Source organism: Erpetoichthys calabaricus, chromosome 12 (genome assembly GCF_900747795.2).
Source record: "Erpetoichthys calabaricus chromosome 12, fErpCal1.3, whole genome shotgun sequence".
Taxonomy (NCBI): Eukaryota; Metazoa; Chordata; class Cladistia; order Polypteriformes; family Polypteridae; genus Erpetoichthys; species Erpetoichthys calabaricus.
In genome coordinates, this window is record NC_041405.2 from 16293479 (window position 1) to 16321283 (window position 27805).

At 39.8% G+C, this 27805-nt stretch overlaps 2 protein-coding genes across 2 annotated transcripts; one reads left to right on the plus strand and one right to left on the minus strand.

Moving 5' to 3' along the window:
- Nucleotides 1-787: 787 nt before the first annotated feature.
- On the minus strand, nucleotides 788-14936 carry LOC114662988 (zinc finger protein 660-like). Its single transcript, XM_028816745.2, has 2 exons — nucleotides 14640-14936; nucleotides 788-8479 (listed from the first exon to the last, which is right to left on the minus strand). The coding sequence occupies exon 2, from the start codon at nucleotides 8316-8318 to the stop codon at nucleotides 6738-6740; it is 1581 nt and encodes a 526-aa protein (XP_028672578.2). The 5' UTR covers nucleotides 8319-8479; nucleotides 14640-14936; the 3' UTR covers nucleotides 788-6737.
- A 5711-nt stretch (nucleotides 14937-20647) lies between these two features.
- LOC114662997 (uncharacterized) lies at nucleotides 20648-27084 on the plus strand. Its single transcript, XM_028816758.2, has 2 exons — nucleotides 20648-21256; nucleotides 26019-27084. Exons 1-2 carry the CDS (start codon nucleotides 20659-20661, stop codon nucleotides 26858-26860), a joined length of 1440 nt encoding a protein of 479 aa, XP_028672591.2. The 5' UTR covers nucleotides 20648-20658; the 3' UTR covers nucleotides 26861-27084.
- The last annotated feature ends 721 nt before the right edge of the window (nucleotides 27085-27805 follow it).

Sequence of the window (27805 nt, forward strand, 5' to 3'; positions counted from 1 at the left end):
AAGATGCCTCCTTTCCTACTTTTGATTGGATAATACTTGATGTCATCGTTAGTTTGATTGGTCTTTTTAACTGTCCAGTGAGGAGGGCGGGTCTTTTAAGTAGAGTCTGCAAAGTGTTGGCAGAGAGTAATATTTAAAAAATGGCAGATGCTTCTCCAGGTAACCCCCCGCGTCTTAAAGTTTCAGAGCTTAAACGCAAGCGGCTGCAAAAATACAGCAGAGAGTGGGAGGAAACAAATACTTGGCTGCAGAGTGTTAGCGGAAATTGTTATCAAGCCAACTGCACAATTTGTCGGAGAGCGTTCTCTGTGGCTCATGGTGGTCTGTCAGACTTGCGACAACATGCCTCCGGAGAGCAGCATTCCCGCAATGACAGAGCTCACAAAAATCAAAGCACAGTCAGACAGTTCTTCGTACCCCAAGTCTCTCCCAAAGCAGACATGGTAATGACAGTATAATTATTATCAACAATATTAATTAATTAATTGCTAAATAATGTTAAAAATGTGACCCAGTCTGTGAAAACCTAGCTGGAGTCATTTTTTTTTTGTAATTTACTGTTTTCTACATTAAATAAAGAACAGTCTGTGAAAATAATAAAAATATATGTATTTAATATTAACTGAGTACAGTAAAACCATGTCAACAACTGAAATCACAGTGAAATGAATGGCTAAAATCAAACTTTATCTCAGAATTATATTTGGCCTGGTTTTCACACACTGGGTCACAAATTGTAATTTGTAAAAATTCTGTAAATACAATGTAAGTGGATCACATTCCCATGTAATATTATGATTTGTTTATTAAGGTTAAGTCAGACACATAAGCATTAATTTATTACATGAAACATTACATTTAATACATTAATAAACAACATAATGCCCATGTAAAGAAAATAAACTAGTAAATTGCAACTTTCCATATTTTAAAATTAGAAATAGGCTATATAAAAACTTTACTAGCTAATGTTTGTAGCTCGTTTATGTATGTGCTGTTTCCATGTTTGGATAGGTGTTACTGCAAATAATGACAAATATTTTAGCCAAAATCTGTTATCAATACCACCCTTTAAAATTAGGTCCATTAGTATTTTCTCCTCTCCTCTAGGTTACAGCAGCTGAGTTGACGCAGGTGTACCACACTATTAAACACAACATCAGCTACATCAGTGCTGACTGTGGACACAAGCTCAACCAAAAGATTCTGCATGACTCCAAAATCATAAAGAAAATGTCTGTCGGGAGAACAAAGGCTGAAGCAATGGCCAAAGACGTCCTTGCTCCAAAAGCAGTGGCTGATGTTGTAGATGTCTTAAAGTCAGACAAACCCCTCCCATTCTCCATACAGATAGATGCATCAAATAAAGGGAACAGGAAGATGTTTCCCCTTGCAGTACAATACTTCAGGCCAGAAACGGGGAGCTGTAACAAAATGCTTGATTTTGGAGAAAATGCAGATGAGTCTGCTGCTGGTATTATAGGTTTTATAGAACAATCCCTTGATAAATTTTGGCTTATCATTAAGTCAAGTTACTGCATATAGTGCAGACAATACTAATGTTAATTATGGAATCCACAACTCTGTCTTCACTAACCTAAAGAAAAAGCAAAAAGATCTGCTGCAAGGGAACTGCCATGCCCATATTGTGCACAACACGGTGAAGCATGCTCTCGACCAGCTTACTGTAGATGTGGAAAATGTTGTGCTGAAGGTCTATGGCTACTTTTCCACATCTGCCAAACGAAGGGAATCCCTTAAAGACTTTTGCCAGTTTTGTGATGTGGAGTTCCATGAGATTCTACGACATGTTTCAACAAGGTGGCTGTCTCTCAATCCAGCCATCTCCCGTCTTTTGCAAACCTGGACTGCTCTCAGGTCTTATTTCATCAGCCTCGGAGAAGAGTGTCCCAGACAGATCAGATCTTTGTTAAAGCTCAGTGAAGCCTCAACTGAGGAAGATCCGGATGATGTGGAAGTTTATCTCCTGTTCTCCAATAACATCCTCTCCCTATTTGAGGAAGTGGTCAAGAAGCTGGATAGTGATTCAACCACCTGTGTTGAGATATATTCCATTATGTCTACCTTCAAGCAAAAACTCACACAGAGAAGAGATGACCAATTTTATGGCTACTTAACAAAAGTAAAGCTGCAAAATATTCTCCCACATGAAGCAGACAGGGCAAGGGCAGATTTTACAGCATTTTTCAACACAGCAATCTCATACATTGAGAAATGGTTTGACTTTTCTGTGGACAACTGGCTGTTCTTCCTGCAACCTCTCTCTCTGCAACATGGCATGCTTTCCTACAGTGACACTGAGAGGATCACTAAGCTCAACCTTATCCAAAATGTGAACATGGATGACCTCTATGATGAATGCACCACAGCAAATACCATTCTGAAGAGGCTCAAAGATGATGCAGAGGAGGGTGGCTCTCTTTCAAATAGCTGACCTGCCTAACATGCTGTACATAATCAGCCACATCTTGAGCATCCCAGCATCAACTGGCTATGTGGAAAGAATCTTTTCCATAATGACCAATAAATGGAGTGACAGCAGGAACAGGTGCTCTGTGGAGCTCATTAGGAGTGAGCTCTTGATCACCCTCAACTTTAAACAGTCCTGTTCAGAGTTTTACTCTAGCTGTTTAAAAGACAAACAGCTACTCAGTGCTGCACGGAGTGACAAGAAGTACACTTACAAAAGAAAGTAGACCTGACATGCTCCAGTACTGCACACTTATAGTTCTGGTCTACTGGTGTTCAAGAAAGGTTCCTTTGCAGTTTTGTGCACTTTCTATATTTTTCCAATTGTATTTCTGAATATAAAATATTTAACTCAGAGTTAATAAGTTGTGAATCTGTAAATTTAAACAGTTATTAAAATGTGGTTGACATATCACAAGGTCATCCAAAGCCTGTTTTTGTGGTTACTGTCACACTTTGTTTGACCTATTTCGGCCTATGTTAATTATTGTCAGCTATGCCTATGTGTTCAGCTACGATTATCATTAGAGAAGTCTGTTGAGTTGTAAAAGAGAAAGACTGACTGCATTTCAATAAAAGACAGTTTATTTTAATGTCCAAGTGTTCATACTTTCATGAAAACATATTTTAAGTTGCGATTTACCACCACTGGCATGCCATTGGGCCTGTGATCACTGTGGTCTTGGCCCCCAAGGGATGTGGCCCCCGCTGCAGTATGCGTCCCTTATTTTTTTGTATTAAAAGTGGTAACCCTATCTGTGTGCTCCAGGCTTGCTAAAACAATTTAAGAATTCAGACTTTCATCAGAAGTGCATGGCACAACTACAGTGCCAGTAATTCATAATTCTGTAAGACTCCAGCTTCATTTTCCTTACCTTTCTCATGTTTGTGGAGTTTCTGGCTGTTAGACTTGTATTATGGTGAAGGAGGCACCTTCATGATAAAGAAACAGAATAATACCATTTAATAATAGAGAAGAGGATAATAGAAATACAGTGGTGTGAAAAACTATTTGCCCCCTTCCTGATTTCTTATTCTTTTGCATGTTTGTCACACAAAATGTTTCTGATCATCAAACACATTTAACCATTAGTCAAATATAGTCCCAAAGCTTTAGAAATGGCTTTATAACCTTTACCAGACTGATAGATCTCAATTACTTCTGTTCTCATTTGTTCCTGAATTTCTTTGGATCTTGGCATGATGTCTAGCTTTTGAGGTGCTTTTGGTCTACTTCTCTGTGTCAGGCAGCTCCTATTTAAGTGATTTCTTGATTGAAACAGGTGTGGCAGTAATCAGGCCTGGGGGTGGCTACGGAAATTGAACTCAGGTGTGATACACCACAGTTATTTTATTGTTATTTTTTAACAAGGGGGCAATTACTTTTTCACACAGGGCCATGTAGGTTTGGATTTTTTTTCTCCCTAAATAATAAACACCATCATTTAAAAACTGCATTTTGTGTTTACTTGTGTTATATTTGACTAATGGTTAAATGTGTTTGATGATCAGAAACATTTTGTGTGACAAACATGCAAAAGAATAAGAAATCAGGAAGGGGGCAAATAGTTTTTCACACCACTGTATAACTATTTATGCTTTGTTGGCTATCAAAATTGCAACAATAAGAAATAAAAGAGCTATCAAAATGATATTTATATGGCAGACTACTTATGATATATGGCATACATTATTATAAGTACAGCTCGGACACACAGACTCAATGCACAGTACAGTAATCATTATTTGGTGTATCTGCCATGGGTGGAAATAATCACTTTCACACAATCTGGCATAAGGAAGAAGAGACATTGAATGTGTGTTTGTGGAATGACATGCCATGCCAAGCCATGCCACCACTACATGTGCCCAGAGTTAATCTGTCTTAACTGCTGGCTGTCTCAAGCCCACCAGTTGTCATCCAGCCACATCCTGGACCATAACTTTGTTATACAATGGCATCATTCCCTTGTGAATTCACTGTTATTCTTAAAATGCTTGAGTTTCGGAACTTTTACAAACGTTCAAGTGTTGATGTGTGTGGATGTGTATTTGTGTGCCCATCCCCTTACTATGTCTCTGTTATATGCCTTTTGATATGGAATTCGTAAAAGCAGTGCTAACATTTGTGATGCATCGTCTGATGGAATGAAAATACAATGCATCTTATTACAGCATGCATTCCAATAGATTGTGCATTTCAAATTTTAAAACCCAATATGCTAAGGTCTAGGTTGATTTCTAAATAAAATAAATGAAATATTAAACTTTATAAAAGTAAGGCAAAATTAAAAACTAACCATAAAAACACAATTCTTCGGTTAAAAAACGATTGAAAACACAAACCACATATTAAAGATGTTTGATAGGGAGTTACTGTATGATATATTCAATTGTTATGTTAGTTGTTTTGAAGTTATTATTTTGCATATTTTTGAGTATTTTCTATTATGTGTATAATAATATTCTGTCTCTTTAAATGTTCTTCTGCTCCTTGTCTTTTGAGGGTGGAGCTATAGGAGGCAGGGCCACCCTGATGTCACTGCTCTTGATCCCTCCCACTGGCTATATAAGTGAGCGGAGAAGGCTCAGGAACAGGAGATCATTTGTTTATAGGCGTGTCTATGACTATTCAAATTTCTGTAGTGGATTTTCTGGATTTCTTGGTTTATTGTACTCGTTTACAGATTCTGTTTTTGGATTATGTTATAGGACTTGTTTGCTTAGGATTGCCTTTTTGACAACTCCTTTGTGCCACTCGTTGCTCTTTTGAGGTTTTCTTTGTATTTTCTATTTTGTGCAAAACAAATCTTTGACATATAAAAGATTATTTTGCCCTTTAATACAAGTTATGGGGTTACTGTATAATTTTGGGGGTTTTGTTATATTTTTGGGATATGTATATTTGCTTTGCCAGTTCCCCGTTTTTGTTATTTGTACCTTTTAACTAATTTTAAAAGAGTTCCTGTATCAATGTGAGTATTGTTACATTTGGTTTTAAGTGTTTTTGGGTCGCCAAATATATTTCTAGTATCAATGTTTCTCTATTTCTTTGCATTTTTATTCTAAAAATATTTTTGGATGGTTTAATCTGCCATTTTATAAACTCATGTTCACCGCTCATTTTGGTTTCCTGTTGCTAGGGCTAAAACACTGAATACTAGGGATGTGTCCTCAAAGGCTGTGACCTTTGATTATGATATAACTGGATAAAAGGGACCCATTAGAATACTTCCTTATCTGAACTGACATTTCAAAACCCTAATCTCATATTGCTTTTGCTATCTATCTATCTATCTATCTATCTATCTATCTATCTATCTATCTATCTATCTATCTATCTACTGTATGTCAGTGATTGGTATGGACAGTTGAACCAGGTGCATGTGCAACAGTTACATAAAACTCACTTAAATGAAGGACATGAACAGTGAGATACAGTGTGAGATATGTCCGGGCACCACCAGACTGAGACCACATCTTTATAAAAACACACGTTTATTTAACACAGTCCCACTCAGCACTCTATCTATCTATCTATCTATCTATCTATCTATCTATCTAGACACACTTTATCATTGAGCTCCCAGTTTAGAATGTTTCTATGGTTTCATTCTTCTCTGAGCTCTGGATTCTTAATTCTTGTATGCTTGCAGGCATAACTAATTAAGTGTTTGACTTCTTTTTAGGATTGATTTCAGCAGTATTTAAATCTCGGTTACTGATTAGAAAATGTCAGTGAGTAAACTAAGTACATGCACATGGTAAGATAAGTCAGGCAGTCCATGAGGTTTGTACCATTCATCCAACTTAATAATAGGAGAAGTGTGTGTGCACATGTCGGTGTCTGTCCGTCTATGTTATCTGTTTGCTTTCTCTCTCTTATATAGTCTTTGGTGTGATATTTGTAAAAGCAGTGCTAATGTTTGTGATGTGCCATCTGTTGAAATGAATTGCATTTCATTAGTACATGCACTGCAAATGTTACCGCTGAATACACGGATGTCTATATTGATTACTTAGGTTTTAACCCATTTTAGATGGGTTTCACAAATAATTCTTTATAAACCCAACAACTAGATTGGTGGGAACTCATGGGTAGCACAGAAAATTCTTCATAATCCCTACAATGCCCCCCTATCAGATTGGTGAGAAATCACAAAAAAAAATGTGTAATGATGTAGTCACCAAACCTGTGAAATATATCCAACTACAACTCCATGCTTTTTTTTTCCCCACATGGTACACTATATAGTTTTTTCCTGCTGATTTGTCTTTCCACTAGTGCACTGTTTATTTCTGGCATGAATCATCTGGTGGCCTTTCAGGCTAAATAAATGTTTGAAGTTTTTTCCACACTCGGGACAAATGTACGGCCGCTCTCCGGTGTGAACTCTCTCGTGTGACCGAAGATTTCCTAGCAGACTGAAATTTTGCCCACATTCACCACAGCTGTAAGGCTTCTCCCCTGTGTGAATTCTCTGGTGGCCTTTCAGGCTAAATAAATGTTTGAAGTTTTTCCCACAGTCGGCACAGCTGAACGGCTTCACCCCGGTGTGAATCTGCTGGTGTCTTTTCAAGCAAATGTACAGTCTAAAGGTCTTCCCGCATTCCACGCAGCTATATGGTCTCTCTCCGGTGTGAATGCTCTGGTGTGTTCTTAAATCTCGAGGGAACAAAAATCTCTTGCCGCAGTCGGCACAGCTGTATGGCTTCTCGCCGCTGTGAATTTTCTGGTGCTTCTTTAAGTTCAACATGAAGTGAAAGCTTTTCCCACATTCTTCACAGATGTATGGCTTCTCTCCTGTGTGAATCCTCCGGTGTGATTCTAATTCTTTTGATGTAATACATCTTTTCCCACACTCACCGCATGTGTATAAATGGTCTACGGCATGACTGATCTGGTGTTTCTTAAGTATGTTTAACTCAGAGAAGCTTTTCCCACATTCTTCAGAGATGTATGGCTTCTCTCCTGTGTGAATCCTCTGGTGTGATTCAAATTCTTCTGATGTAATACAGCTTTTCCCACACTCACCGCATGTGTATAAATGGTCTCCGGCATGACTGATCTGGTGTTTCTTAAGTATGTTTAACCGAGAGAAGCTTTTCCCACATTCGGTACAAACGTAAGGCTTCACCCCTGTGTGAGTCATCTGGTGTGATTTTAGGTGAGAGGAGGCACTGAAGTTCTTCCCACATTCGACACAGTTGTAGGGTTTTTCTCCAGTGTGTATTCTCTGGTGCGATTTTAAGTAGGTGGACGCGATGAAGCTCTTACCACATTCAGTGCAGCTGTAAGGCCTCTCCCCAGTGTGGAGTCTACGATGGGTTTTTAAGCTACTGGATGTACTGAACTTCTTCCCACATTCACTACAGTCATACGGCTTCTCCCCAGTGTGAATTCTCTGGTGGTCTCTCAAGCTACTTACCCAATTGAAGCCCTTCCCGCATTCAGTGCACCAAACAACAGTTTGAAAATTATTATCAGTCAGTTGAAAAGTTGTTGTTCCCTCGGGGCAAACACTCTCTTCCTCTTTGTGAACTATCTGACACGTTGGAAAGAGGTCTTCTGACTGCTCACTCTTAACAGGTGCAGGAGAAGGGAAACGCTCACCTGGATTCCAAAGTTTATCAGAGGACAGTTCAACCTCACAGAGCTCTTGTTTAATTTGCGCACACTTCAGATGAAGCTCTTCTTTTACGTGTTCAGATCCCTCAGAGACAGGTTCCGCTTTGATACAGAGTGACGTTAGACTGTTGACTTTTTGCATTGAATTTACAGATTGTTCTTGTTCCAGGTCACCTTCTACTGGCAAGAATTTGTCCATTTTGCACTTTATTTTACTCGGACTGGACAAAAATTCTGTTAAGAATAATCTCCTCCATCTCCAGAAAAATCAATGATGTAAGGGGCTTGAAGGCTCAAAATGTCTTCCTGTTTTCTTTTTTATATTATATATATAAGTCAGGCTCAATCAGCGTTCCTGCACTGGGGTGGGGAAAAAAGAGACAATAACTCCTTTAAATTTGAGCTTTGGTAATTAAGGTGTGAATCAAGTGTTATGTAAATAATCACGTACTCATATCCTTAACACAACAGACTGCCATTTCTGCAATTTTTTCATTACTGCGGAAGTTATTTTTTTAACTATTAACAATATTTAAAATCATTTCTCAATAGTAGAGAAGGTACAATGGCTCATATCATTCATTTATTAATTCTCCAAACCAGTTTTATCATGGGGAAGCTGGAGCCTATCCCAACTAGCACAGGGTACAAGGCAGGCATGACAAAGTCACACATACACTATGGTTGATTCAGCATCACTAATCCATCTATCTAACCTGCATGTCTTTGGACTGTGGGAGTAAACTGGAGATCCTGGAGGAAACCCACGCAGACACAGGGAGAACATACAAACTCTGCAGAGTGACAACCCGGAACATTAACCATTGTTTTAATTAAACATTAAACATTAACTGTGTGCAGAGGGTGCAGACCTATAAATACCTGGAAGTGCACCTGGATGATAAAGTGGACTGGACTGCCAATACTGATGCTCTGTGCAAGAGAGGACAGAGCCGGCTATACTTTCTTAGAAGACAGGTGTCCTGCAACATCTGCAATAAGATGCTGCAGATGTTCTATCAGACGGTTGTGGTGAGCGCCCTCTTCTACGCGGTGGTGTGCTGGGGAGGCAGCATAAAGAAGAAGGACGCCTCACACCTGGACAAACTGGTGAGGAAGGCAGGGTCTATTGTAGGCATGGAGCTGGACAGTTTGACATCCGTGGCAGAGCGATTGGCACTGAGCAGACTCCTATCAATTATGGAGAATCCACTGTATCCACTAAACAGGATCATCTCCAGACAGAGGAGCAGTTTCAGCAACAGACTGCTATCACCATCCTGCTCCACTGACAGACTGAGGAGATCATTCCTCCCCAACACTATGAGACTCTTCAATTCCGCCCGCCGGGGGGGTAAATGTTAAAATTATTCAAAGTTATTGTCTGTTTTTACCTGCATTTTTATTACTCTTTAATTTAATATTGTTTTTGTATCAGTATGCTGCTGCTGGAGTACGTGAATTTCCCCTTAGGATTATATCTATCTATCTATTGTTGTAAGGCAGAAACACTACCACTTCACCACCATGCCGTCACTATGGCATAAAGGATATCCCTTAACTGTCTGTGTGGGTTTTCCTCCTTCTGCCCCAGATGTGCGGGACAGTTGACCTGGCAACTCAGATTTGGCCTTGTGCTTGAGCATATCAATGTGCGAGTGGGATCTATAATGTATTGTATTCTAGGATCATTCCCACAATAACACAGCATTGATGAAGGTATTTTTGCCACCTTTTGACACAATAGCTTAAAAAGTGGCATATATGGAAAAAACAAAGTAAAGACTGGTGATGATGGAAATTTTAAAAAACATGGTTAAAAAAAAAGTTCAATTATTTCCAAATATCAATAAAAAATGAACACGCTCAGTTTTATCATATCTTGATCGACACCAAAACAAAGAAGTTGTGAGACAATTGCTTGATTAATCAAGACAACAGTCCAGTAAGACATCCATAGGACTGAACTTGCGAGCCGGGGCTGAAAAGGGGTCAAAAATTAAATAGTTGTGGCAGCGGAGGATTTTCATGATTATCATACTAAGTGCCAGAAATACTACATTAAAATTATGGTGTCTTAAAAAAATATGGTAGAATATTTTTTTAAAATTTTGCTGGACATAATAAATATTACAGTATTTTTCCCATTATTTCCATGTAGGAATTTATATTTCTATGCCATTGTTCCTTATTCTAATTCAGGGCTAATGTTTGATACTAGTTTGCATCCATTGTTATTCATTTGATCTTTTTCTGTGCTTTTCCCTATTATTAGGCTGACTCCTTTATTGACTGACAACATTTAAGAAACAATTAGTTCCATGTCTTTATTGTTCCCCAGTTGGGCCACAGGCAGGTCAAGTGACTTGGTCACGGACACACAGGGTCAGCAGCAAGATTTGAACCCACAACCGCTGGATTTGGAGCCTAAATTTCAAAGCCATAACCACTACACCAGGGGTCCTCAATCACAGTTCTGGAGGGCCGCAGTGGCTGCAGGTTTTTGCTCCAACCCAATTATTGCTCAAGTAACACTTCTGCATCACTTTGGTTTTCTCACTCGTTAAGATTTTGAACCCTTACTGCTTATTTTAGTCTTAAATACCTGTATTCTTGGTTTTTAATTGCTCCTTATTAGCAATAACATGCAAATGACTAAAGAAACCAGCATTTCTCCATTTAGCTTGTTACCATTTATATCTGTGTGTATTTATCAGGCACTATTGGGTTTAATTAAATACTTAGAAGGAAAGTGAAGAGAAAAAAATTAAGGACTGAGAATTACTCCTCCATTTTCACCTTCATTTGGACAATCATTTGGATGATATCCTTAGAAAGGGGAAGAAAATCTAGGATATGAGAATGACCTGACATGGCAGAGTTAAAGCACTGAGAAGCCATGAAATTAAATTATTGGCAAGAATTGCTTTCTAATTAAGCAACCAGATTAGAACAAAAACCTGCAGCTACTGTGGCCCTACAGGACTGTGACTGAGGACCATTGCACTACACCATGCTGCCTTTCATTGTTTTGTATCTCTCTCTCTCTCTCATATATATATATATATATATATATATATATATACACAAACACAGAGTCATATGAGAAAGTTTGGGAACCCCTCTTAAGTTTTTGGATTTTTGTTTGTCATTGGCTGAGCTTTAAAAGTAGCAAAATCCTTTTAATATACGACATGCCTTATGGAAACAGTAGTATTTCAGCAGTGACATTAAGTTTATTGGATTAACAGAAAATATGCAATATGCATCATAACAAAATTAGACAGGTGCATAAATGTGGGCAGCCCAACAGAGATATGACATCAATACTTAGTTGAGCCTCCTTTTGCTAATCTAACAGCCTCTAGACGCTGTCCTCCTATAGTCTTTGATGAGTGTCTGGATTCTGAATGGAGGTATTTTGGACCATTCTTCCATACAAAATCTCTCCAGTTCAGTTCAATTTGATGGCTGCTGAGCATGGACAGCCTGCTTCAAATCATCCCATAGATTTTTGATGATATTCAAGTCAGAGGACTGTGACAGCCATTCCATAACAATGTACTTCTCCCTCCGCATGAATGCCTTTGTAGATTTCGAACTGTGTTTTGGGTCATTGTCTTGTTGGAATATCCAACCCCTGCGTAACTTCAACTTTGTGACTGATGCTTGAACATTACCCTGAAGAATTTGTTGATATTGAGTTGAATTCATCCGACCCTCGACTTTAACAAGGGCCCTAGTCCCTGAACTAGCCACACAGCCCCACAGCATGATGGAACCACCACCAAATTTGACAGTAGGTAGCAGGTGTTTTACTTGAAATGCAGTGTTCTTCTTCCACCATGCAAATCGTTTTTGTTCTGACCAAACAAGGAGGCTTCGCTTCGCTCGCCTACCCCCGGCGTTTTGAACCCGTGCCCGCTGGGCAGCCACATGTGAGGATGACGCACGTTTAATACGGAGCGCTCGCCCATGTCACTCTGGGGTTCTCCACTGTTAATATGGAGCCCCGTCTGTACCATTATGCGGTGCATAGTGGAGTACTGCGGACCCCGTAGTGTTTCCCGTTTCAGTTTGTATCTCGGTCAGTCGAGCTCTTGTTTTTGAAGCTTTTGAATTTAGGTCTTCATTATCTGTAACCTGCTGTTCATGTGTTTGGCCCACTCGTTTAACCTGTTTATGACATTTTACTTTGCTTTCTACTCTGTCTTTCATTTGTGACCTCGCTTTATTCTACTTTTGTTATAATGACACCTGGTCCGTGGTGATTATATTTTCCCTTTTTCGAGTAATAATTTTCATTTGTTTGCGATACTGTGATGTTTATCGTACTGTTAATAATGCATCACTGTAATGTGATTCACCTATGCCGTATAGTTTGGACGTGTGAGGGTTAGGGTTAGGGTTAGCGTTCGCTCGTGTCACTGTGGGTCTCTCCACTGTTAATACGAAGCTCTTTCTGAACTATTATGCGGTGCATTGTGGAGCACTGCGGACTCTGTAGTGTTTCCCGTTTAACTTCGTATATTGTTTAGTCGAGCTCTTTCTTTTTGGAGGAGTCTCTGCCTGGTTTGCGTCATTTCAGATGCACGTTGTAGGTACTTGCGTTCATTAATTATATCCAGGCAGGCGCGTGTTTGTATCTCGGTCACTCGAGTTGTATCGTTTTGAACCTGTGCCTGCTTTGCTTATGCAGTTTGAGACGCGCGTTGTAGGAGTCCACGTTCATTAGATCTACGCATTAGTGCCACTCACAATATGGCGGCCCCGCCTGCGCCTTCCGTATTATGTCGGTTCTTACCATGCTGTGTAGGCACCTTTGCCTTTTGTACTTCACTGCGCGTTCTGACGCCCGATGTAGGCGCCTGAACCTTCAGGGTCTGCCTCCGCTGTGTGGTGTGGATGTTTAACTGTCGTTGTTTCTGCCTTTATATTCTGTATCTCGGTGTGCATGTGTTTAGTGCCTAGGTTTTTTTTGTAGCTGTGGCATTCCAGTTTTCATCATCTGTAACCCGCTCTCCATGTGTTCGTCCCCGTTCTTTAAACCCTTTATGAAGTTTTACTTTGTTTCCTACTCTGTGTTTTATTTCTGACCTCGCTTTATCCTGCTTGCGGCATGTCAGACGGTTCGTAGTCTCTGTCCTTGTACTCTGGGGAGGGGGGCTTTGTTCTGTAACCTGCTCATCATGTGTTTGTCCCTGTTCTTTATCCTCTTTATGACGTTTTACTTTGTTTCCTACTCTGACGGTTCGTAGTTTCTCCCGTTTTGCTCTGGTGCGGGGGGGGCTTTGTGTGGCGCCTGCGCACGTGCGTAGTCTCTCCCGTTCCACTATGGGGGGGGGGGGGTGCTTTGTGTGGCGCTTGCGCACTATGTCTTTTGCGTCCACGGACATGTCCCTGCGTCCATATCCGGTTTACCATTCTCGTTTAGTAATATGGATAACTCAATTTTTGTCTCATCAGTAAAAAGCACTTTGTTCCAGAATGAGTCTGGCTTGTCTAAATGAGCATTGGCATACAACAAGAGACTCTGTTTGTGGTGTGAGCGCAGAAAGGGCTTCTTTCTCATCACCCTGCCATACAGATGTTCTTTGTGCAAATTGCACTGAATTGTAGAACGATGTACAGATACACCATCTGCAGCAAGATGTTCTTGCAGGTCTTTGGAGGTGATCTGTGGGTTGTCTGTAACCATTCTCACAATCCTGCTCATATGCCACTCCTGTATTTTTCTTGGCCTGCCAGACCTGCTGGGTTTAACAGTAACTGTGCCTGTGGCCTTCCATTTCCTGATTCCATTCCTTACAGTTGAAACTGACAGTTTAAACCTCTGAGATAGCTTTTTGTAGCCTTCCCCTAAATCAGGAGACTGAACAATCTTTGTTTTCAGATCTTTTGAGAATTGCTTTGAGGATCCCATGCTGTCACTCATCAGTGGAGAGTCAAAGGGAAGGAAGCACAACTTGTAATTGACCACCTTAAATACCTTTATATCTCATGATTGGACACACCTGTCTATGAAGTTCAAGGCTTAATGAGCTCATCCAACCAATTTGGTGTTGCAAGTAATCAGCATTGAGCAGTGACAAGCACTCAAATCATCAAACTGACAAGGGGACCCACATATGTGCACAACCAGTTTTTCACATTTGATTTAATTTCATACAACTAAATACTGCTTCACTAAAAACCTTTGTTCGGAAAACACTGCAGTACTCGGATGTTCCTAGGAAATGAAAGACATACCACTGTTATCTTTTTTGTTGAGAGTCAATTATTATGCAGGCTGAGAAGGGTTCCCAAACGTTTCATATGACTGTATATATAAAATGCACAGCTCTTCCAGTTCAATTATTTCTTCACTTGATTGCAGTATGTGTAATCTACGTTTAATTTTTTTAAAGTACAACAGTCACAATCGTGCACACAGTTAAAGAGAATATAGAAAGAGTTCCGAATTTAAAGTTAAAACCGTCCTCTCAGCTCTTTTAAGATGTTGCTTACTCACAGAGCTTACCTCGGTCCGCCGATCTGCTCGGAGCCCCAAGAGACCAGTCTGTTCTTCTCGGCTCTTCCTTTCTCCACTACTGGTGCCCGGTGCGGGGCAAGCAGCCCTTTTTCGGCAGTAAGATTTATCTTCTGATGTCGCTATATACAACAACTCCGTGTTCAACACATGCGTTTATGTATTTAAAATATGCAAATGAAAACTCAACGATGCCTTTTACCACATACGTATTTAAAAAATAAATAAATAAATAAGCTTCTTCTGATAGCTGTTACCTTGTCGCTCGCTCTCCATAAATCGATCCTGATTTTCGCTTCCGTCGCTACTACTGTCGTCATCGTTAACAAAACTGCGCATGCGTCGGTGAACTGCGCTTTTTTCGGGGCGGGTGTCTCTCGTTAGTGGCTGAAGCAACAGAGTGCACGTTTAGAGAGGCGAGCGAAAGGACGGGCTTATTGCATCTCTAAGACTTTTCTCCATTGTGGACTTGCCAGCTTTCTCTGTGTGCTCCAGGCTCGCTAAAACAATTTAAGAATTCAGACTTTCATCAGAAGTGCATGGCACAACTACAGTGCCAGTAATTCATCATTCTGTAAGACTCCAGCTTCATTTTCCTTACCTTTCTCATGTTTGTGGAGTTTCTGGCTGTTAGACTTGTATTATGGTGAAGGAGGCACCTTCATGATAAAGAAACAGAATAATAACATTTAATAATAGAGAGGAGGATAATAGAAATATAACTATTTATGCTTTGTTGGCTATCAAAATTGCAACAATAAGAAATAAAAGAGCTATCAAAATGATATTTATATGGCAGACTACTTATGATATATGGCATACATTATTATAAGTACAGCTCGGACACACAGACTCAATGCACAGTACAGTAATCATTATTTGGTGTATCTGCCATGGGTGGAAATAATCACTTTCACACAATCTGGCATAGGGAAGAAGAGACATTGAATGTGTGTTTGTGGAATGACAGGAGATCATTTGTTTATAGGCATGTCTATGACTATTCAAATTTCTGTATTGGATTTCCTGGATTATGTTATAGGACTTGTTTGCTTAGGATTGCCTTTTAGATAACTCCTTTGTGCCACTCGTTGCTCTTTTGAGCTTTTCTTTGTATTTTCTATTTTGTGCAAAACAAATCTTTGACATATAAAAGATTATTTTGCCCTTTAATACAAGTTATGGGGTTACTGTATAATTTTGGGGGTTAGGCTGATGACACCCAGCTCTACCTTGCTAATAAACCCACCTCCTCTTTTCCACCACCCTCACTTATTGACTGCATTTCTAAAATTAAACCCTGGTTTTCTTTGAATTTTCTTAAATTAAACAGTGACAAAACTGAGGTTCTCCTCATTGGTTTAAAATCATCATTATCCAAAACCAATAATTTTTCTCTTATTATTGATAACTCTGTTGTTTCCCCATCATCTCAAGTCAAGAGTCTGGGTGTCATCCTCAACAGTACTCTATCTTTCCAATGTCAAATTAATAACATCACCCGGTCTGCTTACTTCCACCTATGTAATATTAATCGCATTTGCCCCTCTCTCACTCCCCATACCACTGCCATTCTTGTCCATAGTCTTGTCACATCTCAGCAGGACTACTGCAATTCACTCCTCTTTGGTCTCCCTAGTAAATCTCTTCATAAGCTTCAGTTAGTCCAGAATTCTGCAGCACGTATCATCACTTGAACCCCATCTATTCATCATATTACTCCAGTCTTGCAGCAGCTTCATTGGCTCCCTATCAAGTTTTGTACTGATTTTAAGATTCTGCTATTAACATTTAAGGCCATCCATAACCTCGCCCCTCCATATCTGTCTGACCTTCTTCATGTTGCCATTCCATCCCGTAACCTTAGATCCTCTTCCTCCACCCATCTGACCATCCCTCCCGCCCGTCTAACCACCATGGGGAGCGGAGCATTCAGTCGTTCTACTCCCAAGCACTGGAATTCATTACCCACTGAGCTTAGAAACATCAAATCATACTCATCCTTCAAATGTAAATTTAAAACTCATCTGTTTAAAATGGCTTTTTCTTTATGATTACAGTGACTTTGTTTGGTTTTAATTTTTATATTTTCTGATGTTTTTAGTTGTTTATAATTGTGTCTTTTATTTATTTATTTATTGTTTGTTTGTTTGTTTGTTTGTTTGTTCAGTGTCCTTGAGTTCTCTGAAAGGCACCTTGTCGGCCTGTAAATAAAATGTATTATTATGTTATCATCCAGTTGAAATTCGGAATGACTGCCAGTATTTTTTCTGTTTGAGCACCACCGCGCCCCTGTTGCTTTTGAAATTAAATACAGGTGCTGGTCATAAAATTAGAATATCATGACAAAGTTGATTTATTTCAGTAATTCCATTCAAAAAGTGAAACTTGTATATTAGATTCATTCATTACACACATACTGATGTATTTCAAATGTTTATTTCTTTTAATGTTGATGATTATAACTGACAACTAATGAAAGTCCCAAATTCAGTATCTCGGATAATTAGAATATCAATTAAGACCAATGCAAAACAAGGATTTTTAGAAATGTTGGCCAACTGAAAGGTATGAACATGAAAAATATGAACATGTACAGCACTCAATATATAGTTGGGGCTCCTTTGGCCTGGATTACTGCAGCAATGCGGCGTGGCATGGAGTCGATCGGTCTGTGGCACTGATGAGGTGTTATGAGAGACCATGTTGCTCTGATAGTGGCCTTCAGCTCTTCTGAATTGTTGGGTCTGGCGTATTGCATCTTCCTCTTCACAATACCCCATAGATTTTCTATGGGGTTAAGGTCAGGCGAGTTTGCTGGCCAATCAAGAACAGGGATACCATGGTCCTTAAACCAGGTACTGGTAGCTTTGGCACTGTGTGCAGGTGCCAGGTCCTGTTGGAAAATGAAATCTGCATCTCCATAAAGTTCATCAGCAGCAGGAAGCATGAAGTGATCTAAAACTTCCTGGTAGACGGCTGCGTTGACCTTGGACCTCAGAAAACACAATGGACCAACACCAGCAGATGACATGGCACCCCAAACCATCACTGACTGTGGAAACTTTACACTGGACCTCACGCAACGTGGATTCTGTGCCTCTGCTCTCTTCCTCCAGACTCTGGGACCTTGATTTCCAAAGGAAATGCAAAATTTACTTTCATCAGAGAACATAACTTTGGACCACTCAGCAGCAGTCCAAAGGCGAGACGCTTCTGATGCTGTCTCTTGTTCAAGAGTGGCTTGACACGAGGAATGCGACAGCTGAAACCCATGTCTTGCATACGTCAGTGCGTGGTGGTTCTTGAAGCACTGACTCCAGCTGCAGTCCACTCTTTGTGAATCTCCCCCACATTTTTGAATGGGTTTTGTTTCACAATCCTCTCCAGGGTGCGGTTATCCCTATTGCTTGTACACTTTTTTCTACCACATCTTGTCCTTCCCTTCACCTCTCTATTAATGTGCTTGGACACAGAGCTCTGTGAACAGCCAGCCTCTTTAGCAATGACCTTTTGTGTCTTGTCCTCCTTGTGCAAGGTGTCAATGGTCGTCTTTTGGACAACTGTCAAGTCAGCAGTCTTCCCCATGATTGTGTAGCCTACAGAACTAGACTGAGAGACCATTTAAAGGCTTTTGCAGGTGTTTTGAGTTAATTAGCTGATTAGAGTGTGGCATCAGGTGTCTTCAATATTGAACCTTTTCACAATATTCTAATTTTCCGAGATACTGAATTTGGGACTTTCATTAGTTGTCAGTTATAATCATCAACATTAAATTTGATTAAACATCAGTCTGTGTGTAATGAATGAATCTAATATACAAGTTTCACTTTTTGAATGGAATTACTGAAATAAATCAACTTTGTCATGATATTCTAATTTTATGACCAGCACCTGTAGAGTTGGCCGGTTCCGAGCGTCAACTGGATGGTAACATACATACAAGACCACAAGGCAAGCACATTAATGAGTCTTCATTATTTGTTCATTTATTTTTATTTTTAAAGTTTTTTTATTGTATTTTTCTCAAACAATAAAAAAAGTTTATTTTCCTCTCGTGCAACGCTGAGTATCTCAGCTAGTGTTAAAATAAACGCGTGCCTCAAGCGTCACACAGTGATTTGCATTTCATACTTTCTATTGGCCGCTATTTGACAGTGAGGTACGAAGCAGTGGGGCGTTTGTATTAACACGAAGGTCTTTGACTCTAGTCACTCGTGGGAACAGAAGGCGGTGTTATTGTGTGGTTTATAATTTAATGCAAAGCGCGTATTGACTATTGTCTTTTCACCTGTTGCAAGTTTTTCATAAAATGCACGCTAATCCCAAAGTACATTATATTTGCCTAAATAACGAAATACGTTCTATATACTCAGCTAGTATAACAAAGCTGTTAAATTGTGTTTGTTGCCCTATACAATACAAATAAGCACTGGCATTTGGATAAATAACGCAGACTGGAGACCTGTCCCTGAATCTTTTAAGGCAGTCTTTCTCAAAGTGGACGATAACGCCCCCTTGTGGGCGCTAGAGGCATCCAGGGGGGCGTTAAAGGGCCCAGAGAAAATTGGGGGGTGTTGAAGCGGTTTAGGGGGGCGATGGCTGATTTGTGTTTTTTTCTAATATTTTAAAATTTAAACTAAAATCAAAACCTACCTACTATACTACATCGATTATTTCGTTCTTATTCCTGTCCTGTTTGATTGTATAAATATAAATAATTTATCGTGGCTTTCGTAGGTAGCCCATGAGCGATCAAGTTTTAACAAGTTTTTATTAAACAACGCGATTTGTGCAATCCTGTATCAAGCGGCCGGATCATCGATACTTGTTCTAACTGATTCTGGTCGTTTTTATCGAAAATAAAAAATATAGAAAATAAAAAATATCGAATTAAAAAATGTCGAAATTTTCGTATAAATAAAAAATTAATCTTAGCCCTAGCCTTAACCCCTAAACCAATTTTTTATTTATACTAAAATTTCGACATTTTTTTAATTCGATATTTTTTATTTTCGATAAAATGAGGTAAACGAGTTTGTGCATGTTTGCCTTATTCTTGTCGGTGCGTGCTGTATTTTAATCCTATATAAGAGCGTGTAATACTTCTTTTATTTTCATTAGCGTTTTCGCGTGCAATCGTTAGAAAGTTTTTTAAGCTCGATACTTTACTCACGTATTTGTAAAGACAAAACCATGTAGGAAGCAAAAAAAAAAAAAAGACGGCAATACAGTGCGGAATATATTAAATACGGATTTGTTGAAAATCCCACAAATCCATCTTCGCCTATGTGCCTTCTTTGTCAAAAAACATTTTCGAATGAAGCGATGAAGCCTTCTAGGCTACAAGATCATTTGAATAAAATGCATCCAGATAAGAAAGAAAAAAATGTGGCCTATTTTCAAGGCCTGGAAAAGAAGTACATAGCTCAGCCAACTGTATCAAAACTTTTTTCACCGGCTTCTAAGCAAGACGATAACGGACTATATCTCTTTGTTAATTGCGCAAACAGGCAAACCACACACTATTGGAGAAGAGTTAATTTTACCGGCAATAAAAGAAGTAATAACTACTGTGCTCCATAAACCAGAGGCAGATATTATTCGAAAAATTCCTTTGAGCAATAGTTCTGTGCAAAGACGAATTGATGAAATGGCTGAAAATATTGAAGACTCATTGTGCAATCATCTGAAGACTAGTCGATTCTCAATTCAGTTGGATGAGTCCACTTTACCAACTAATGAAGCACTATTTTTCTTGTCATACGTGAGGTTTATTAAAGATGAGAAATTTTTGTGATTTTTAAGATGTGGTAAAGTTAAAAATTTTGGGGGGCGCTAGAAAATAATTGATTCTCAAAGTGGGCGGTAGACAAAATAAGTTTGAGAACCTCTGTTTTAAGGCATGTTTAAGAAGTCACATGACCTCGAAACAGGCGTTTACTTCCCCGGATGTAATTTGAATGGTCCTGCCCACTTGGTGACTTCTCTTCTCCAAGTAGCCTCCGACATGGCCGAAGGCGTACTGTGTGATGAGGTGAACGGGATCTCTGCCTGCGAAATGAAATGGCAACTCATCTCGGGCGTGGGGAATACCGTTAGAGCGACATCACAGGTCCTGATGTGTGAACTTGCCAAAGAGCTTCGTTGCTTGCCTTTGGAAAGCCGGGAAGAACTCGAGAGCCACGTGTCCCAAGTCATTGATAAGATAGTGAATGCTTCTGCCGAGATCATCTTGTGCGAATTTTTTGGCTTTGTAGAGAACCTGTTTGAAGATCTTCCCTCCAGGGTATGTAAATATAAAATGGAGATCAAGCGGCTAAACGAACTCCTGAACCGTCTTCAAAATGTAAGCGAACCAGTGCGGAAACGTGCGCGTGGCGAAACCGACGTCTGTTCACTATACCCCACCAGTCGAAGAGAAGACGTCCAGGACCGAGGAGTCGAAGGCATACTGGGTGTGCAGCAGCGAGGGGACGAGGCTGACAGGGAGAAAACCTCAGGAGAAGAGCGGACTGAAGAGGGAGACGCCACACATTATCTGATTATTATTACACAGCGTTTGCTGATGTTAAGGAGAATGTGTGACACCGGCAGACATAGCGGAGGTAAGGAGATTAAAGGGCTGGGAAGGTAAAAAGGAGTCCGGAATGATGCTTGAGTAAAAGTACTTAATCACATTTTTACTCTCACTGATGTAAGACGTATTTCAGTTAAAACAATTTTAAGTAACAGTTAAAAAAAAATCCTGCTTTCAAAAGTACTTAAATACCAAAAGTAAAGCCGTTTTCACACTCGTAGAATGTGTGCATGAGCTTACCTAATTCCAGTCTACAGTTAGTTTGGTTGCTTTCCCACAGCAAACTTTAAAAGAAAAAAAGAAAAAAAACTGTTCGTATCCTGGATTTAACTAATTGGGAAGATTTTTTCTTCCTGTATAAATCGTAATGAAAGTTCCAAAGAATTGCGCCAAGCAAACTCTTATTATAAATAACGGATCTGTAGTGGCACTTTACCTTTGTACCTCATGAACCACAGTATTGTTTGACAAAGAATCATTTGATTCTGGGAAGGACTCTTTGTATATGTAATAACTTATTTGGGCTTTAAAGAGGTTCTTAATATGTGGATAGAACAAAAGTCTTCAAATGTTTAGTAGGCTACCTAGCAGAATACGAACAGATCAAGAAAACCTGAACTAGGCCTGTGTGACTGTATGGCGCAAGAGTTCTTTGAAAATTAGAAACCTATTGGTATTTTATGAATCTGTTATCTTGTCATGGTCATTGATGGAATCTATTAGGACAGATGGAAATGAAGGTTCTTTCTAGAACCTTCATGTGGATGGTTTTGGTTCTTATGGGAATCAAAAATTGTACCCTTGTGACAATTGCTCTGAAGAATCACCTATGTTTTAAAACCTGTCTTCTATCTGAAAACTAGAAGCGACCATGAAAACGTGTTACTTTGCCTGCTATAGAAAAGACGCATTTCATTTTGGTGCCTCTCTGACAAGCACTGCTGAGAGCATACAGTAATGCGAATGTGTCCACATTGCATATTTACTCCCACAGCCTGAATGTCGCCTTAATTTAGTTTATCTCAAATCCCATGTCTGCTGTATTTAGACCTGTAAATATTTGTTAATAACATTCATGTGGGAATATTTGATTCACATGTACTACATAGTATCAAAGTTAATGCATTTCCAATGTCTACATCTTGGTATCCCCAATGAAAACAAATCTTAAAGGGCCCTTCCAGAGTCACTAAACATAGAAGACTCTGTGAAATAATAATAAAGGAAAGGTTTTATTACTGAGGCTCGTTTCGTCAATTTCTAGAACATTTTTTTTCTATTATTTTGCTATAACCCTCGGCTATATGAAAGCTCCTTAACTTGGTCAGCCATAAATTGGTGCATAAGCTAAACAAGTATACTTATGAAAAAACTCATTGAATGTATTTTTTAATGTTATGAAAGTTTAATAAACTTACTGCATATAAATCTCTCTCTAGGAAACACCATTGTAAATATGTAAATGCAGTATTCTGGGATATAAATAAACAGTTTCATTTAAAATTAGAATAACTCAAAACATCGGTCTGTCATGGTGAAAAAGGAGCTGAGCCGTAATGCAAAGCTCTCAATTTACCAGTTGATCTACGTTCCTACCCTCACCTATGGTCATGAGCTATGGGTAGTGACCGAAATAACGAGATATAAGCTGCCGAAATGAGTTTCCTCTGCAGAGTGTCTGGGTTTTCCCTTAAAGATAGGGTGAGAAGCTCAGTCATCCAGGAGGAGCTCAGAGTAAAGCCGCTGCTCCTCTGCATCGAGAGGAGTCAGAAGAGGTGGCCCGGGCATCTGATCAGGATGCCTTCCTGGTGAGGTGTTCCAGGCACGTCTAACCGGGAGGAGGCCCCGGGGAAGACCCAGGACACTCTGGAGGAACTATGTCTCTTGGCTGGTCAGGGAACGCCTTTGGAATTACCCCAGAAGAGTTAGTAGAAGTGGCCGGGGAGAGGGAAGTCTGGGCATCTCTGCTTAAGCTGCTGCCCCTTCGACCCAATTTCGGATAAGTGGAAGAGGATGGATAACTCAAAACAGTGTTTATTCTAAAATATGTCAGAGTTTCATTTACAAGGCAAAGAACTTTAGAAAAGCAAGAATAGTATTTTAATTAAAAAAGAAATTAGCTAAAACCACTGGTTCTGTATTCCATTTAATGCCAAATCTCTACCAGTAGCTTAATGCAATGGGGGATGCCATTACAAATGGTAATTGTTATTCAAAATAGACTAAAATATGTATTTCAATTTAATCTTGTAAAGCTAATGTCAAATGTTTAGCTTTCATGTTTAGCTGGAACTCTGGATCTCGTTAATAAAGTTAGAAAAATGAACTAAGCTGGGACAAGATACACCTACCAATCCCAAAGCACTCCAACCCATAACCAATCAAACTCGAGCTTTGAGATGAGTGGGTGGAGCCGTGACAGTGGGCTGTTGCAGTGTACAGTATATTAGTTATTGCTGGATGATGCTTCAGTCGTGCATTTCAGGATGGGGAAGACGAGGAAGGAATTTCAATGGAACGGTAATTCACATAAAGAATCCCCCTCATTTTTAAGAAATCCTCAGATACTGTCCTTCATGGCTGCTGGATGGTGTTGGAGATCATGAAGGACACACCAGCTTCAAGTAATCCATCAGCAATGTCTGCTTCTTGCATTGCTTGATATCCTGTATGGGAACATAGCAGAGGTGAGCTGATGTCTAACCTTGAGGCTGAGATGATGGGATCGGCATCCTTGAAATTTCTATCCTCCTGGTCGATTCATTAACACCAAACGTGATACTGGCATTCCAGTGTCCATCAACTGGTATTCTGAAGGGCATGTTTATTAGACACGCATGTTAGTTGGATTGGCAATACTAAATTGGCCCTTTGTGTGTGTGAGAGAGAGAGATAGAGAGGGTTGTTCCTGTGCTTGCAACCTCCCTATCTTAGATAGATAGATAGATAGATAGAAACTTCATTAATCCCAAGGGGAAATTCACAAATTCTTACTCGGTATAAGCAGGTTTGGGTGAACAAAGAATTGTTTTAACAATACATTTGTCTCACACTTTTCTCTTTTTCAAAATTTTCATGTGAGAATTATGCTTGTAAGGAAACAAAAATGTTTACTTTTTAATTATATGGTCATTGTCGATTCTCATTATGACAATAATCCTCTTCTTGTGTCCCAGTACGATGCTGGTTTTCTTATTTGCGTCCTCTGATTAAAAACGTTTAAGAAACGCTGCCCAGGAGAATTCAAAGGGGAGCTGCTGCTTGTATCAAGGCAGTGAGACACGCTATAGACCCAATATGGGACGATCCCCCTATACCAAGGGTCGCCAACTCCGGTCGTGGAGGACCACCGTGGCTGCAGGTTTTCATTCTAACCCTTTTCTTAATGAGAAACCTGTTTTTGCTAATTCATTTCTTTTGAATTCATTTGAATTGACTTGCTTTTGAAGACTCGGACCCCTTAATTGTTTCTTTTTCTTTAATTAGCAGCCAAACAATAATGAGATACAAAATGAGCCAAAACAACTGGTGTCGATCATACAATATCTGAAAATAAAGACAAATGAAGGTCTCAGGAATGTTGATCTGCTCATGTCCCTAAACTGTGCTCTTAGAAAAGAGAAAATTAACAATTTTGGAAATGTCTGCGAGAGCAGCAACAAGCCATGGAATTAAAGAACGGGTTTAATTAATAACAAGAATCGGCCAAGAAATTTTGACAAGATTCGCCCTCCTCTCAAACATTTACAACCGTGCCCATGGTCCACTCGCTTCCCATTCGTGTCGGACACAGTTCCTGCACTCTCAGCTCCAAGTGGGGTGAGAAATAAAAGACAAAGAGTAGAAGACAAAGTAGAACGTTGTAAAGAAGTTCAAAAACGTTAGCGCGATACACATGCAGAGTAGGTTGGAGATTATGAAAGTACTAAAATTCGAAAGTCTCACAAAACTTATAGTAAAGATCGCATTAACGCAAACAAATGGAAATTATTACTCTGTGAAATAATGGAATAGCGAAAAGAGATCGAAATATATGGATGTAGGTGATAATGACAGAAGTATGTAGATGTTGTTTTGCTTTAAACTTTGTCGGAGATTTGTAGATCGTCTAATTCGTACTGCCATCAGGGAAAAGTAATGTTTCTTACCAATGAAGAGGCGTATCTGCGAGAATTAAAAGATGTATTGTTTGGTGAAAATGAAATCCACATACATGAGCGGCAGAGATGTCGGTTGGCGAGCGAAGCGCCCTAGTCTTAAAAAAGCAATTCAGTGACAATGAATTCACAAGAAGTTAATTAGCAGCACAAGTGGGGCACTCATTAAAAAAAGGGTTGGAATGAAAACCTGCAGCCACGGTGGTCCTCCAAGACCAGAGTTGGTGACCCCTGCCCCATACCACCCCTTCTCCTTTGCACTTTAGGCTTAGCTGTGGATAAACCCTACCCCTTCTTCTCTTCGTCGAGCTGCAGGGGATAACAAATTTTGACACACTGGAGAATTCAAAGGGAAGCCGTAGCTGTAGTAAAGTAGGGAGGCACATGTTTGTGTGGTGCATGGGGTGAGCTAGCAAGAGTGTGACCTGCTTGTGTGCGATGGGGACTCATCCAGTATTTATATAAGTACCATTTTGAGACTGAATGCTGGTATTGACACCAAGCTCAAAATTTTAGTACAATCCAACACAAGTGTCCATGTACTCCCTTTTATTTGTGAGGCATTTGTTGTTCCGACCAAAACGTACGTAAATATTATTTTTGATTTAACCATACCTGTCTGTTTGTATGCAGGTAACCCAGGACCTGTAGCTTACACTGAAGAATCGAACGCTCTTGCTGAAGCAGGAATCATCAGGAAGGATGAATGTCCAAGTTCCCCAGGGCCCATTCATTCAGATTCTACTCAAGATGGAGAGGATACATCTAAACAGAATTCCTGCCTGGAGAAAAATCCAAACTCTCCTGAATACCTGCATAACAAAATAAACCAAACGGAAATTGTGACAGATGACCTCTCAGAACAAGCACCTGCTAAAATGGAGGTGAACCCTGCTGATTATACAGCAGTCCACACAGCTGAGAACAGCCATGGGCAGAGGGGTGTACATTTTAACACTGATCTGGGTGAGGTGGACGTTGTGCCTCATCAGAATATAAACCCGGAAGGGTCTGATGTGTGCGTAGAGGAAAGACCATTGGGAGAGGGTCACCAAACTGCAAGTGTGAACAAGGGGAACAAGAAATGTGATCAGAAGTGCATAAAGTGTGGGAGAATATGCGGGTCCGCAATAGCACTAAGTATGCCTCATCATGAGAACCCTGAAAGAAGCCAACAAAGCTCCTCAGTTAAAAAGGACAGATGTGTTGTTGGCACTAAAAAAGCAGCTAAGAAAAAAGTTAAAAAAACAACTACAAAAAAGCTTGAAAGCACAGAGTTAGTTAGTTGTGAGAAATGTAAAATTACCTTCCCTGGAGTCGGTCGTTTGCAGAATCACCAGAAATATCACACCGGAGAGCATCGCCATCTTTGTACAGTATGTGGAAAGAGCTTCCCTATATATCTGCATCTAAAGCTGCACATTTGTGTTCGGACTGAAGCAAATAACAAGCAGCACTTTCAAAAGAACAAATGAGACTCCTAAGAATTAGATGAACTGTAAAAGCAGACTGCATGGTGGGGAAGAAAGTAATAAAGAGTATCCCTGGCAATGTCTTGAACCCGAAAGAGAAACATTAACACTGCACTGATGAATGTGCTTTGATCCTCGAATGAGGTGGGGTGTCGTGCGCTGTCCAGAATCGAGCTGTAACATCTATTAATGTAGGGAACAATTATATTAATAACAGAGTGAAAATATTTGTTGTAGAGTTTTTACTTTTTTAAACATTTTTGCCACAGTAACGGTCCCACTGCTCAAATATCAGCTTTCTTTGACAGTCTGAGACCACTGAATGATGGCCCCCCCTTCATGCTTTAAAGACGCTAACCATGTCCTCCAGTTGTTTGACAGTCCTGACTGCTTTATCTTTTACCACAGGCATCTCCTCTCTGTTCACAGACATTTCTCATGATGAAGGTTTCATTGCCTACAGATGGGCATCCAATCCCAGATCGACTCAGGAGTACCCTGTGTCAGACTGGCAGAACTGGTTCTTACCCTGAATGCCTTCACATTGGATAACTTTTTTTTTTTTTCTTCACCAGAAAACATAAAGTTGCATTTGGTACTCAAATGGGATCTCGTTTTGCCAACATCTTCGTGTTTCTTCCCACCTAGGCTTTGTACCAGACTTGTACAAAAGATTGTGTTGGTGCTGCCTCTTGCCCCAGGAGCCAGCTAAAGGAACTCATTAATGATTTGATTAGTTTCCATTCATCTCTCAGGTTGACGTTTCCATCACAATTCTACCATTTTTAGCTTTCCAGAACTTAAACACTCTTGTCTATGATGGCGGTGCGCTTAGGCACTGCGGCTGTGTGCTCTCAGACTCAGAGTTTGTTTTTTCTACCCTGACTGGATAAATACACTTATAGCCGGCAGGATATTTTATCTATTGGCTTACGGAGCGAGAGTTGC

Coding starts and splice junctions, on each gene's coding strand:
- LOC114662997 (XM_028816758.2), top strand. CDS start 20,659: ATGGCCGAAGGCGTACTGTGTGATGAGGTGAACGGGATCTCTGCCTGC. Junction 21,257..26,018: donor CACCGGCAGACATAGCGGAG/GTAAGGAGATTA, acceptor GTTTGTATGCAG/GTAACCCAGGACCTGTAGCT.
- LOC114662988 (XM_028816745.2), bottom strand. CDS start 8,318: ATGGACAAATTCTTGCCAGTAGAAGGTGACCTGGAACAAGAACAATCT.